The 13,835-nt window shown below is 40.9% G+C and overlaps 7 protein-coding genes across 7 annotated transcripts; 5 read left to right on the forward strand and 2 right to left on the reverse strand. All coding sequences in view use genetic code 12, as the record gives it.

The window, feature by feature from the left end:
- Positions 1-666: 666 nt before the first annotated feature.
- On the reverse strand, positions 667-2,346 carry DASC09_042460 (uncharacterized protein; the record flags this gene model as incomplete). The annotated part of the gene is made up of 1 exon (XM_064997845.1): positions 667-2,346. One exon carries the CDS (start codon positions 2,344-2,346, stop codon positions 667-669), a length of 1,680 nt encoding a protein of 559 aa, XP_064853917.1.
- An 823-nt stretch (positions 2,347-3,169) lies between these two features.
- DASC09_042470 (acyclic terpene utilization AtuA family protein) lies at positions 3,170-5,077 on the forward strand (the record flags this gene model as incomplete). Its single annotated transcript, XM_064997846.1, has 1 exon — positions 3,170-5,077. One exon carries the CDS (start codon positions 3,170-3,172, stop codon positions 5,075-5,077), a length of 1,908 nt encoding a protein of 635 aa, XP_064853918.1.
- A 242-nt stretch (positions 5,078-5,319) lies between these two features.
- DASC09_042480 (CUE domain-containing protein) lies at positions 5,320-6,006 on the forward strand (the record flags this gene model as incomplete). The annotated part of the gene is made up of 1 exon (XM_064997847.1): positions 5,320-6,006. One exon carries the CDS (start codon positions 5,320-5,322, stop codon positions 6,004-6,006), a length of 687 nt encoding a protein of 228 aa, XP_064853919.1.
- Positions 6,007-6,432: 426 nt separating this feature from the next.
- On the forward strand, positions 6,433-8,562 carry DASC09_042490 (uncharacterized protein; the record flags this gene model as incomplete). The annotated part of the gene is made up of 1 exon (XM_064997848.1): positions 6,433-8,562. One exon carries the CDS (start codon positions 6,433-6,435, stop codon positions 8,560-8,562), a length of 2,130 nt encoding a protein of 709 aa, XP_064853920.1.
- A 754-nt stretch (positions 8,563-9,316) lies between these two features.
- Positions 9,317-10,145, reverse strand: MOB1 (Mob1p; the record flags this gene model as incomplete). Its single annotated transcript, XM_064997849.1, has 2 exons — positions 9,317-10,046; positions 10,126-10,145. The coding sequence occupies 2 exons, from the start codon at positions 10,143-10,145 to the stop codon at positions 9,317-9,319; spliced, it is 750 nt and encodes a 249-aa protein (XP_064853921.1).
- Positions 10,146-10,625: 480 nt separating this feature from the next.
- On the forward strand, positions 10,626-11,972 carry KAR5 (Kar5p; the record flags this gene model as incomplete). Its single annotated transcript, XM_064997850.1, has 1 exon — positions 10,626-11,972. One exon carries the CDS (start codon positions 10,626-10,628, stop codon positions 11,970-11,972), a length of 1,347 nt encoding a protein of 448 aa, XP_064853922.1.
- Positions 11,973-12,673: 701 nt separating this feature from the next.
- DASC09_042520 (RlpA-like double-psi beta-barrel domain-containing protein) lies at positions 12,674-13,381 on the forward strand (the record flags this gene model as incomplete). Its single annotated transcript, XM_064997851.1, has 1 exon — positions 12,674-13,381. One exon carries the CDS (start codon positions 12,674-12,676, stop codon positions 13,379-13,381), a length of 708 nt encoding a protein of 235 aa, XP_064853923.1.
- Positions 13,382-13,835: the final 454 nt, after the last annotated feature.

Raw genomic sequence — 13,835 nt, forward strand, 5'->3', positions numbered from 1 at the left:
CACAAGTGATTGCCTATACCTATATGTGATTTACAATCGACTGTTTCCTATTGGAGTACTATTGGATATTATGAGCTATTATCTCTAACGAGCCATCAGCTATTATCAGACATTGTGTACCAAGCTCATCATTAGGAATTGGCAATTGGCAATATCCTATCTGGTAATGTCTTGGAGATGCCAAATATTAGTTCACAACCTGGGATAAATGCGGTCTTGCCAATATAACTTTAACCACTTACGACAACAGCAATTAAAAAGAAAAAAAAAAGTTTTGATGATTCAAAAGCAGAGTTAATCATTTGATTATATCTCCAAATTATCTTTAGTTTTGGCTTTGACATGAATTACCACACACATTGATCGTCAAATGAAAAAGAAAAGAGCTCGCGATCATCTCTGTATGCTAAAAGATTCTTTGCAAATCTTATTCTCTTTTTAACAAGTTTGACCTATTTTGAAACATAATTCAGACCGCTACCCATTTTTTTCCATAGACAAATATCAAAAGCTGATAAATATGATATGATCCAATAGAGTGCCAATCACAAAAACTGCTGATTAGATCTTTTATATAATGACTACAAACAAATACTAATTTAAATCATAATATACTTATTCCCTGTTAATCATCACTATTTATTCGTAAACAATACCATACTGGACTCACCATTCTGGCTCGTACACCCCACATGGACAAGAACCCAAGTCTGGGACAAAGTCGACCCCTTGGGCTTCTAATGGGGTTTTCAAGTAAGTGAATACTTCGTCCTTGTTAGTGCCATCTGGATGCCACTTACTGGTGGTGACCCCAAAGTTTTCTTTTCTAAACAACCCTGGGTGCAATTTCTTGAAGAAATACATCGCCCTTGGAATCAAGATCGTCATATCATCGTGGTGACGGATCGTCATCAACGAGGTGTTTGGATCTTTATCTTTACCGGCTTCTTCACGGAGATGATCTTGAACGTCGTCCGGCAACAAACCCAAGTTCATCAAAAACACGTCGTACGCGGTCAATGAAACGTCAACGTTATAGGAACCACCGTACTTGTGACGTCTCCATAAAGCGTTCAACACCGCAGAAACCCCGGCAAAAGCACATTGATAATCGGCATTTGGAAACACTGGAATCGCTGGCTCGTCGAGTCCCAAGAATTTCCCATGTTCCCAACACACCCCGGTGATACAATCGGAGATTTGCTGCCATCCCGAACGGTGGGCCCATGGGCCTTTGTAACCATAACAGTTTTCTCTAACAAACACAATACCTTTACCACGACGCTTAGCCAAGAATTGGATATAAGCCTGGGAGAACCCAAGACGGGCTAACGCGTTTGGACGGTACCCATCGACCATGACATCGGCATCCTCGATAAGTTTCTCGAGCACCCGTTTACCGGCTTCGGTCTTGAGGTTCACGGTAGTATCTTTTTTCCCCAAGTTGGTGTCAAACAAGAGAAGGGCCATATCAGGATTACCATCATTGGAAATTCTCACCACGTTGGCCCCCAACATCGCCAAGTATTTTGAGATTTGTGGAGCAGCAATCACTCTTGACACATCAAGGACGTTAATCCCTTCAAGTGGTCTGTAAGTGCCTTTGGTTTGGGCAGGCCACGGCACTGGTGGTAAGTCTTCGTTGGTAGAATAAAGGTCGTACAATGGGAAATCGGCAGCGGCTTTACCATGCTCGGTTTTGGCGAATTCTTCTTTGGTCATGACAATGGCCCCGGCTTGACGATTACGTTCGTTGGAGGTGATGTCCAACCACTCGGAGTCGTACTTGCGGACTTCGTTGTCGTAGTACTCGATGATTTCTTTTCTGGTGGACAATTCCTTATTGTGGTAAGGCAACCCCAACATCGTCAAGGTTCTATCAGAGTCCATTGACCCGTGCAAATGGAAGAATTTCCCATCTTTGGTGTGGTAGATATTGGTGGTCAAGGCTCTCCAGTCTTCGGTCAAGGTTAACCCACGATCGTAGATCAAGGCTCTTGGATAGATTTCCGGGTCCTTGAAATTCTTACCTCCAAAAGTAATAAGGGCAACCGACACAAGATTCAAAGTGGCCTTGTCGACATCGACCTTCATGGTCTGTTTGGCGTCAGCCCCATAACGATCGATGATGAGGGCATTGACCCAAGTGGCCACCGTGGCCCAGATGGCACTACTGGATTCAGTAAGCTTCAAAGAAGTAGGGATAATCGGGGTGTCAATCCCGGTGTTACTGATGAATTCGATCTCTTTGGCAAGACTCTGGATTTCCGGGGGAAATTGGAGCACCGGATCAGACACGAGTTTGTCAAAGATCTTTTGTGATTCAGCTTTAAGGGAGTATGGCATGGTTGGAAAGGAAATTGATGGGGATGGAAGATGCTGTAAGTCCCGATAGATACACAGAGAGACATACAGCGATCATGGATCCTTATATTGATCCGATTTTTTTTTTTTTTTTTTATTTTATTATTTATTTTTTTCTTTTCTGGTTTTCTTAAAAAGGGAATAAAACCACAGTGGGTGGTGCACCATGGAAAGAGAATCCGATCCAAAAGGTTATATGCTTCACAGGAACAATGGGGCCCCGACGATCTTTGGGGTGGGTGCATTTGGGGGCATTGTCGGTTTGGCCGCCTCTATCTCGACAACATTACTGTGAGAACGCCAATTGCACAGTCAAATATACCAATGCTGCTGTCAGAGGAAACAGCGGATGATTGTGAGAATTGTGTTGCGATGGTCTTCCAATGTTGGAGCAAAATGAGTGTTTTCCACCGGTAATTATTAAACGTTCTGCAGGTACAATTGGAGCCACCGACCCACCCACCCCAACCAAGAAAAATCATAAAGTTTCCTCACAACAGAAATCAGGAGAGAGTTTACGGCACAGATCCCAGACACGTCGCCGCTGACGAGCATTGTATTCGGCTAGTTTCACCGAGATACTTTAGCACTTGTTATTGATCTCCAGGGTATTTCGTATTTGTGCTTGGTGCAGTGCCAGTGCCTGCTGCTGCGACGTGAGCTATTGTTTGGCGACAAGTGCCCAACAACAACAACATTTATTATCTCCATATCTCCACCCCCCTCCATCCCAGACATTTATTCTCTATTTAAAAAAATAAAAAATTAAAAAAATGAAGCAATCAAGCAAACAACTTTAACAAAAATGAAAAGATCTATTGCCATTGCCAATTGCTCGGGATGTAACTGGGACCAAGGGTCTCAGATGGCCAAGCAGATCACAGAGGGCCACATTGACGCGGTTTATGGCGACTACTTGGCGGAGATGAACTTATCCGACAACGCTAGAGCCTATAGGACCGGGGCCCATCTCGGGTGGGAAAAGACTGCCGAAGATGGGATTCTCTTGTCGTTACCTTTGATCGATGAGATCCAAAAGAAGGAACAAAGAACCATCAAAATCATCGTCAACGGTGGAGCCCTTAACCCCCGTGGACTTGCCGAGTTGGTGGCCAAAGAAGTTGCGGCCAACAATTATAATTTGAAAGTAGCGTACGTTTCTGGAGATGAGCTCATTGATCGTGCTCCAGAATTGTTGAAAAGAGACTTAGAGCATTTGGACTCCGTGAATTCCAACATCCGGTACGATCCAGCGGTATCCAAGTTCTCAGAAAAATTGCACAATGACGTTGAAGATTTACAGATCGTCAGTTGCAATGCCTACTTGGGGGGTCGGGCCATTCTTAAAGGCCTTGAAAACGGCGCCGATATCATCATTTGTGGCCGGATCAGTGATACTTCACCAGTGGTGGCGTTGGCGTCGTGGTGGCATGGCTGGTCGGCCACCAGCTACGATCAGTTGGCAGGAGCCCTTATGGCCGGCCACTTAACCGAATGCTCTGCTTATTCTTGCGGGGCTAACTTCTCTGATTTTTGGAGATATCCCGTCGATGACCTAATGGACCTTGGGTTCCCAATTGCCGAGATCTCTAATGATGGGACGTTTGTGGTCACCAAGCACCCATCACTCAATGGGATTGTTAATATCGATACTGTTAGGACCCAATTTCTCTATGAATTACAAGGTACGGAATTCTTGCATTCGGACGTCAAAGTGGTGCTTGACAACGTGATGGTAGAATCAGTAGGGCTTCACAGAGTGAAGTTCTCAGGAATCACTGGGGCCCCTCCACCAAGTACCACCAAGCTCGCGATTTTCTGGAACGCCGGTTATCAGTCGCAAGTGACGGCTATTGCCACCGGGACTGCTTCACAAGTTGATGCGAAGTTTGATCTTTATGAGAAACAGCTCCGTCTCTGGTTGACCAAACAATGCGGTGATAAAAGTATCATTGATGATTTCGACGTGCTAGAATTCCAACGATTTGCCCACCCGGACCCCCAAGCACCAACTCAGAACCGTGGGTCTTCGTTCATGAGAATCTTTGCTCAAGCACAAACCAAGCAACCTCTTGTGTCGTTGAAAGAAGGAGTGGTTTTCTACGGAATGCAACACTATTCGGGCTATCATTTCATCGTTAATGCGTGGGCACCAAGGGATATCAACACTTTTTTCCCATCAACGATAGCTCAAGAAGAACTAGAAGAGACAGTGACTTTCATTGGTGGAGAGACTTATGCTGCCGATAACCTCGTCAAGTGTGAGCCTGTGGGACCTCGGAAAAATTACGAACCAGAAGTCTGTTTATCAACCATTGCTGATAAGTTTGGTCCCACAGTCACCAGTTTCTTGTCAGAAGTGGTGCTTTCAAGATCAGGAGACAAGGGATCGAATTCAAACATTGGGTTTTTCGTTCATGAAGATGACGAGTTCCAATGGCTTCGAAGCTATTTCACCAGTGATAAGCTTCGCGAGTTGATCGGCGAAGACTGGAAAGAATGGTATCATATTGAACGGGTGGAATTCCCAGGGATTAAAGCGGTGCATTTCGTGATCTATGGGATTTTGGGCCGCGGGGTGAGCAGTAGCTCGCGGTTGGACAATTTGGGCAAAGGGTTTGCTGATTGGATCACCAGTAAAGAGGTGGAAATCCCAAAAAAGTTTGTTGATAGATACAAGGGAAAGAGGTATAGTGCTGACCAGTGGAGTTGAGCTACGGGGTTATACTATATAGATCTATATATCCTAATCTACTACATGGTATAGTATATATATAAACCATCATCATTCTTTGTAAATGTCAGTGAAAGAGTAAAAGAGAGAGAGGAATATGGGGTGGTGGTGTTTGTCACGTGCCGGAAACATCGAAATTGGCCGGAAGAAGAAAATCGGCGCCATCTTGATATATTTAACCTCATTGATGCTCCAATTGTCGTCCAGGAAGAAGCGAAGCCATGGATAAATCGACAGTGACTTTCATTGCCACGCTAATTTTAGCGTTCTTGTTCTTGAGATGGTTCATTTCCCCAGACTTGCCTGCCGGTGACGCCACCCGCAACAGAAACGCCAGAAGAAGAAACGCCAATAGAACCAGGCAACAACAGCAGCAACAACGACAACAGCAACAGCAACGAGATGGCGGCCGTCGCAGACATAATCGTCGACCAGTGTCCCCTGATATGATTGAAATAGTCCAGACTTTGGCTCCGAATCTCACCATTGGCCAGATTAGAATGGATTTGGAAAGAACAGGGTCTGTCGAGGAAACCGTTGAAAGATTTCTTTCCGAAGGGTCATTGCCATTCCCTGAAGGGGAGGCTCCAGCGGCTAATGGAGGAGGAGGAAGTGGAGCAGAACCAACTGAAAAGAAGACCACCACCAAGCAAGCAGCGTCTGGGAGTGCTTACGAACGGTACGTGGTGAACAATGCTTCATACGACGAAACTGCCTTGGGTGATGATAGTACTGCTTCTACTAATACTACTGCTGCTGCCGAAGGACAATTGAACAAGAGTGTGGTGGGCTGGGCGAAGACTAAAGAAGAAAGATCTAAGAATTTGCAGCAGAAAAAAGCCGAGATGGTGCTCAGGGCTAGAGAACGGTTGAAGAGCAAGCTTCCAGAGCAGGAAGATGGGAAGTAAACATTGATTGTAATGAATAATCAATAAAGTTAGTATATTTCCATTCATTGTTTCCCGCTCATAAATCATCGAATATCAGATGTTCGCGTGAATTAGAAGGATTTTTGAAGAATCTACCCTGTAATAGCCTGAATAGGTTTCCTAAATTGGTACGCGGCATGTTCTACATATGAGTGGCAATAAAAATGAATAAATGTTTGCATTTTATATATTAATCATGATTTGCATTGTAATGGAAACACTCTTGTGGCCAGGGTTGAGGGCTTATGGGCCGAAGTGCGCGTAGACCGTACAAGAATCAAGGAAAAACCGCCTGTTTATGACAATCCCTATCACTTCCCTAGTTTACAAAGCAGTGGAAAACTAAATAAGAGAATTGCGAGATATAGAATTACCGTCTGTCTATGCTATATTCCACCGCTAGCAATGAGATTTCACGGGAGGAAAAAAAAACCACTGACATCGCCATCCAGAGTAGTTGAAAACCCCACTCCTCTTCAAGGATCATCTAGACAGCCCTCTCCTACCAGGAAACCACCAGTTAATGAGCCAATTGACCGGCTATCGGCACAGGATGGACCATATCTACGGCATCCTAATGGTGCGACGACCCCATCGCCAACTAGAAGGTCTCCGTCGCCTAGGAAAATACCTCCCGTACCCATCGAACAACAAATCCTCGCGGAGATAGAGGTGGCTGAGCCATTGAAAAATATTCATTATCGATCGCCCACATTAACCCAGTTCACTTCAAACAAATTTAAGAAGAAGTTGGTCAAAGAGTTGGTAAATGAACCGATTGAAGATGATGAGGAAGAAGAAGGACATCAAGTAAAGGGTTCTGCGGCCCATGACGATGTGTCGTCGTACGGTTTAAAGTGTTTTAGGGACGAGAACCCCAATTTCCGCTTTATAAGCCAGGAGAAATTGGAATCATTGAAATTATTTCCAGTTGAACATTATCCTTCAATGTCTGCGGTTCCTACAAGGTTCCTGCACTTGAACGTTTCCAAAGTTGCCATCACCAATGTCACGGAAGTTGGGGAATTCGATTACTTATTTGACAATCGCAAAACAAAACAACACATGGCAAGCAAAAAACCCCTTGAAAGACCACATTCAGTGGCATCATTTTCCAGTTTAGAAAGTGGATCAAAATTAAAGAAATTTTCTACAAAGGCCAAAAGGTTCAGTCAAATCGCCGACCAAAAATTAACGGAAAAGGCCCAGCGGCGATTCGGAAATCATATGAATAATCATCATCATTTAAGACCAGAACTATCTTCAATGCCTACTAATAATTCATTATACCTTACCGATACCAATTCTCTGGTATCTGACTTGGCTAAAATATCACAATTAAATACCCAATTATTGACCCAGCAGCAAAATAGCCAGTTCTTCATCAAGTATCATGTATTCTTATTCGATTCGACAAGAATGATCTTGAGCACCAATCCTGATAGAAAGCACGTCTATTGTAAATATGCCCCTGGGTTCACGGTGAATATCCAACACCCAAGATTGCTGCACGATCAATTAATGGCTATCCATCAAGGAGGAACCCCTTGGAAGAAATCAGATGAAGGATTCAGATTAGTTTTAAAAGTGGATGGCGACGAAGACTCTAATAAACCAATGATTGTCGTGACGAAAAAAAGCAAGCTCAAAGGCAATGGCTACGTGGTGTGGTTGCTACGCCGCACGATATTAAATGAGAACAAAGAGGTCGAAATCCAAGAAGAACACGAATTAAACGAGTATTGGCAAAGAGAAATGGTAGAATCACCGTTCTACGACGCTTTCCAAAACTCCGAATTGAGGAATGCGGTACGAAGGGCTGATACCAAAAAAATCATGAATCGGTACGAGATCAACGACTTCAACGAGCTAAAGTGGATCATTGGGTCGATTCCCAAAGTTAAAAGTTCCAATTTTAGTAAGTTTAAGAATTACTCTAAAGATTTACTAACCGAAGGAGCCATTGATTCTAAAGTTGACGGTTCAAAGATCAGCCATAAATACGATGTGTTCTTTTTCACCCAAAACAATACCATCAAGAACTTGAATGTGACACTTCCAGAAACCACCGGCAATAATAAATACGGAGTGATGGAGAATAAAGTCTTGGCTATGTTTAGACCTCACGAGACTAAAGCCCGGAAGCGGCTCGTGAAGGATTTGAAGAGGTTCAAGAATAAAACCTCCGATAAGTTCTACATTAATAACTCAAAGAGTAGCTACGATTACAATCCCATGAACCCAGAGAGTATTGAAGATGATTTCAATAATGATGACGCTTCCTCAATGAACACACAATTGCCAGGGTACGAGGAGTCGAAGCGGGAAATTTTTTATCAGCCAGGAGATGGAATCGTCATGAAGAATACCCCTGATGATTCTCCTAGTAACCTCAAGATGGGCTGGTTGACCATTTACAATGAACTGTGCTTGGCCACTCCAGGGATGTTTGAATTGGTATTGGGGTTGACGTTGGCAGTTGGGTACGAACGTGTCATCAATATGCAAAATGAGAGAAGTGAAGAAATACACTAGATAAAAGATACGTATTATTGTACAATGAAGAAAGCCAAATGCGATCTTGTACTTTTTGTTTGTCCTTCCTGGTGATGCCTGTCTTATTTCCACACTTTCTGAAGTTCAACGTGATTTTATGGTTTGTAAGCCCTCGTTGAAAAATGGTATGGGTTTCAATGAGAGCTGAATATTCAAAATCAGAGACTACTCTAGTGATATACTCTTTTACTGTTCTTTATCAGTTTATCCTGCTACTATTAATTTAAAAGTTTTTTTCAATTACCCAAAAAATTTAACCTTTATAATGAATTTTTTTTTTTTTTTTTCATTCTTAATCATACAACATTATCCTTCTACAGAAATGCTTTTTATTAATATGAAATTGCTTATTTGAATTGATTTAATCTATTTTTCAGAAGCAAATAGCTAAATGATATAAATTATAAATCATCTTATGTAGCTCCTCGGACAGTGAACTTCAAACGACCGGACATTCTAGTTGTTCTCATGTTCCCTACATCAGGTACTCCAAGTATCGATAAGTGATCAACTTTTTGGTCTCAAGGTAGCTGATAATGACGAGAAAAACTTGAATAAAAAAAAAAAAAAAAGGCTAACGATAGTCAACAAACAGCAAATCCCAAAATTACAAAAAGAAAATAAAGCAAGAAAAAACAACATAAAAGTGAAGATAAGAAATAACACAATAATCATAAGTCTTCAAACCACACCCCCCGCACATATTCACGTATACCAAATCAAGCAAACACAATCACTTTCTGCTTTCCTCTTGAACCATCACTGTCACCAATTCTTGCAATGGACCAAAGTCCTTATCACTGACCAAGTCAAACTCCTTTGAAAATAATACAAAATGCTTCAAGCTGGTGTTCAAATGTGTTTGCAATCCCAATTCGGTAATTTCTTCGAAATGATGGCAGTAAATATGCGCGTAGACTCTAAACAATCTCTTCATGATGGTTTTAGCCAATTGCAAGAATCTGGAGGGGAAAGTGGCGTTCAATTTTGTCGGAAAAGCGTATTCATCATCAAATAATCCTTGGATCCAATTCATCAAATTCTCAACGTAAACTGGAGCACTAACACTCACCGGTTTCTTCAGACTTCCTGACCCCTGCCACAAGTATTCGTATTCATTGGTGGCGATCATTCTAGGACAAGTTTTTGGAGAACAAAACTCGGTGATCGACCCATATAACATATTGATTTGGTTATAGAAATCAACAATGTGGACAGCGAGCCATTCATTCAATTCTTCGTCCTGAGGAAGCTTCACTGCCTGAGCCAATGCCGACCCTGATCCTAACGTGGCCTCGGCAAAGTTTCTGATATCTTTATGTGATGTGATGGAGTTTGCAGCGTTGGTGTTAGATTCCTGAGGATAATAGAAGTTCTTATCCAAAAGAGACGAGTCATTTGGGGTATTATTTGCCTTCTTGAAGGCTCTGGTGGTTCTCATTGTGTGAACATTGTTGAGATGTCTTCATGGAATGTTAGTTGAGGCCTGAATTAACAGGAAGAGAAAAAAGAAAAAAAGAATAAGGCAGATTAAAAACGTACAAATTGTGAAAGAGTGACATGGTATCTGTGATAAGTAATATGAAATTGCAGTTTTTCTATAAAAAAAGAATAATGTCAACAATATCAGTTGGGATCAAAATATTATTTGGAGTAAAAAAAAAAATCAGGCTTTCCCACTTTGTTTACCTTTTGCTGTTTGTGATCTTGCTGCGGTGCGGTTATCTGATGGTTGATGGGTGCAGAAAATAGCCCCGACATGCATTATATCTCCCCTCCCCCCTTGGTAAAAGAACCTCTGTAAAGTGAATGGTACGGAGTAGTTTATAGGTTACTATCTTATTGCATTGATTACTCATTTTATTTCATAATAGCACCTCCTTCGTTAGGGTAAATGGTCCGATGTATAGTCAATGTTACCAGTCATATTCTGCCCTCATCTCCAGATTATATAAAGTACACCAGGGAAGAAGAAACTTATCAGAAGATTATTATTCATAAATTTCACCTTCTTCCTCTTTTTCTCACTAATGAATCAAATAATGGATAGCCTATTATTCTTATACCTACTCTTTTACACTAACCAGTGCCATGGTTTAACGTTCTCATTCTTCCAAACACCAAATGCGTTATCCACCACCAGCCATAAAACCAGTGAATTTTCAGATATTACATTAGCTTCCCAGCAAATTGATGATGAGCTCATTTCAACTATAATTACTGATCTCCAAAAAAAATACTCAACGAGTATTGGAATGGTGGAGGACAATTTTGATGTACTGTTCCCCTTGTATGACACGGAAACTATTGATACCACATGCATCTTGAAAGTTCTTGACCCCATTCTTGATAAATGTATTTATCATTATGACACCATCACTGATGATTTCAAAGCACAAATCGCTGCCTCATTAACAGCATGCCAACTCAATGCCAACCATATCCTGGTCCCTAGAGACTGTGAGCTTCTTTTGTCTACCACCAGCCAAGTCAGCAGTGTTAACTATGATAGATGTATTAAAGCCCTTTTTGAATCTCCCCAATACTGGACAACCTATGATGGATGTTACAAGACAGTTGGGTATGGATGTCTCCAAGAATCATTCAAGTATCAATCAACAAAAATCATTGAGTTACATCTCAACATCACTAAACACTACCAGAAGCTAAATAAAGAAATGACTAATAATTTGAAGAAATACGCTATTTTCAAATCTGAAATCTTACAGAAAGTTGAGACGTTGATTAAAGAAGAGATTATGGTAAAATATGAAGAGTTTGTGACTCAAGCAGAGGTGCTCAACCAGCGTCACATGTCGGTAATACAGACAAATGAAGCTAGACAAATCGAGAAGTTGAATGGTTTATATTGGAAGAATATTGAAGATAATCTCAGTGAGCTAGATGATTTGTTTTTTGAAAAGAAACTTGATATGTACCATTTCTTTGAAGTTCTGAAAATGACATTGTCCAATTCGGTTGATGAACTACGAAAAAGCGTACAAACTAGTAACAGAGAGATTTTAAACCACAGTGAATTATTTACGAAGAAATTGAATTCAACAATGATTAAAATAGAGCGGCTAGAATCAAAATTCAACTTTTTGGTGGATTTTATAAATGGTTTTGATATCACTGCGAAATTCAAGAAGATGGCAACATTAGTGAGGTTTTTCATTGACTACATGAACTATTTTTTCATTGCCGCTGTCATTTGCTATAGTGTTTTTTACTACTTGTTTTCAAAGTGGGTCAGTTTTCTAGTGTCTCCTCGATCAAAAACCTCGCTTTTCAAAAAACTCATCAAGCTTTTGGTGTGTAATATGGTGGCGTTTCTTATTGGTAGATCGTTGGTGCATTGTATCAGTGATTTGCGACGGAATGTCTGACTTTCAGCCTCTTTGCTTTGCCTCTTCTTCGCATTCCACTTTCATGTCATTCTCTTTCTAACGTTATTATTATTGTCTCATATTTTGTAAGTTCTGGCCATCGAGTTAAGCTCAGGGGAAAAGAAACTTTCATGTTGAGAAAAACCATAAAAAGCAAAGGAAAGATGCGTTGTGGGGAGTCTGGTCTATTGTTATTCAAATTAAACTTCACCTCAACGCTTTTCTTTTTTTCCCTCAATTTTTTAATTTCTCAATCGCTCAATAAGATAGTAATTACATGTCATAACGACATAATATATTTTAGAGTGATTTTAAACCGAGCACAGTGAAATAATATCAATGATGTGGATATCGTATCATAATGCTTCCAATAATAGTTGGAATTAAATCAGGCACCAAAAGGAAATAAAGTAGTGGACCCCATAAAAAAAGAAAAGGTTTACAGTGAATAACCCCCTTGCAGACTGTCCTGCCTCGGAAAGATCAAGTTGACGAAATGAAAGTCTATCAATTGAAAAAAAAAAAAAGAAAGATCAATGATCTCATGAAACATCAGCATCTTTGAGGGATATATATATATATATATATAAATATAAATATAATCTTTCCTCCCTAGTATCATTATCCTTTTGAAAATTTCATTTTTTTTTGGTCCTCCAATATCTTACCAACTTTTATAATTTTATTTTTATTCAGAAATAATGCTTCACAAATCATTTACTCTTTTATCTTTGCTTTCAGCAACAGTGTTTGCTTCGAATCATGAACACCACCATGGAGATTCAGACTCCGATAGTAACAGCACTACTACCAGCACCGATATATCTTTCAATCATTGGAATGTTTCTGGTTGTGGGGGTAACTCCTCTATAAGTTCCAACAGGACTACTATTGAAAGCTCCGAACTTGGTGCGGACCTCACCAAAGACTCTTATTCTACTACTTTGACTTCTGTTGCTTCTACCTTAGTCACTTCCACCATAACTGCTCATCATCTGGATACTACTTCTGTATCTAATCTAGATGATGCTTCTAGTCTGGATGATGCTTCTGCTTCTGCTTCTAACCTGTTCACCGCTTCTGCTTCTTCCTCTTCTTCTAGTTACGCCGGTAGAGGTACTTATTGGACCCCCGATAGCACCGATGCCTGCGGAATTACCGCAGGGCCAAATGACCTCGTTGCTGCCATCGGAATCAACTTGTATGACTCCAATACCAACAGCAATTATATAAGCGGGTACTGTGGTAAGAAAATCAATATCAACTATCAGGGGAAGTCTGTCCTGGTGACAGTTGTCGATGCTTGTGCTACTTGTGGTGACCAGGATTTGGATTTATCCCCTTCTGCGTTTGCTGCTTTAGCCGATCTTTCAATTGGGGAGATTCAGCTTAGTTGGTCCTGGGCTTAGTATTACTGGTGAAGATTCTAAATAGATAATATACAAAAGATATAATATATAATAATGATAATAATATACATAGGTATACTTGAATGCCTTATCCAGTAAAGACCTTAAGTATCCCCTTAGAGTTGCATATAGACATCAGTACCCGCATTATTTGGAACGTTCTCACGCCCGGCTTTACGGAAGATGGTCGCTAAATTTACGTCAAGCGGAAAACTTTAGCTGAATAAGACAATGGAAATCGCTAAGTGGTGTGTTGTCCCTAGAGATCGTTAGTGCTTGTTTTTTTAGTTCGTGTTGTTTCATGCAAAGTCTAACGGGATATATTCCTCCCCCAGGAAAATTTTTTTCTTCTTCCTCAATTCTTGAATATTTATTGTTACAATAATTTCTAATGGATACAGTGACTCTCCTGTGTCCAACCGTTACATAATAGTGCAAATCTTCTCGCAACAAA

Source organism: Saccharomycopsis crataegensis, assembly GCF_037102585.1.
Source record: "Saccharomycopsis crataegensis DNA, jcf7180000000084, whole genome shotgun sequence".
NCBI classification, from domain to species: domain Eukaryota; kingdom Fungi; phylum Ascomycota; class Saccharomycetes; order Ascoideales; family Saccharomycopsidaceae; genus Saccharomycopsis; species Saccharomycopsis crataegensis.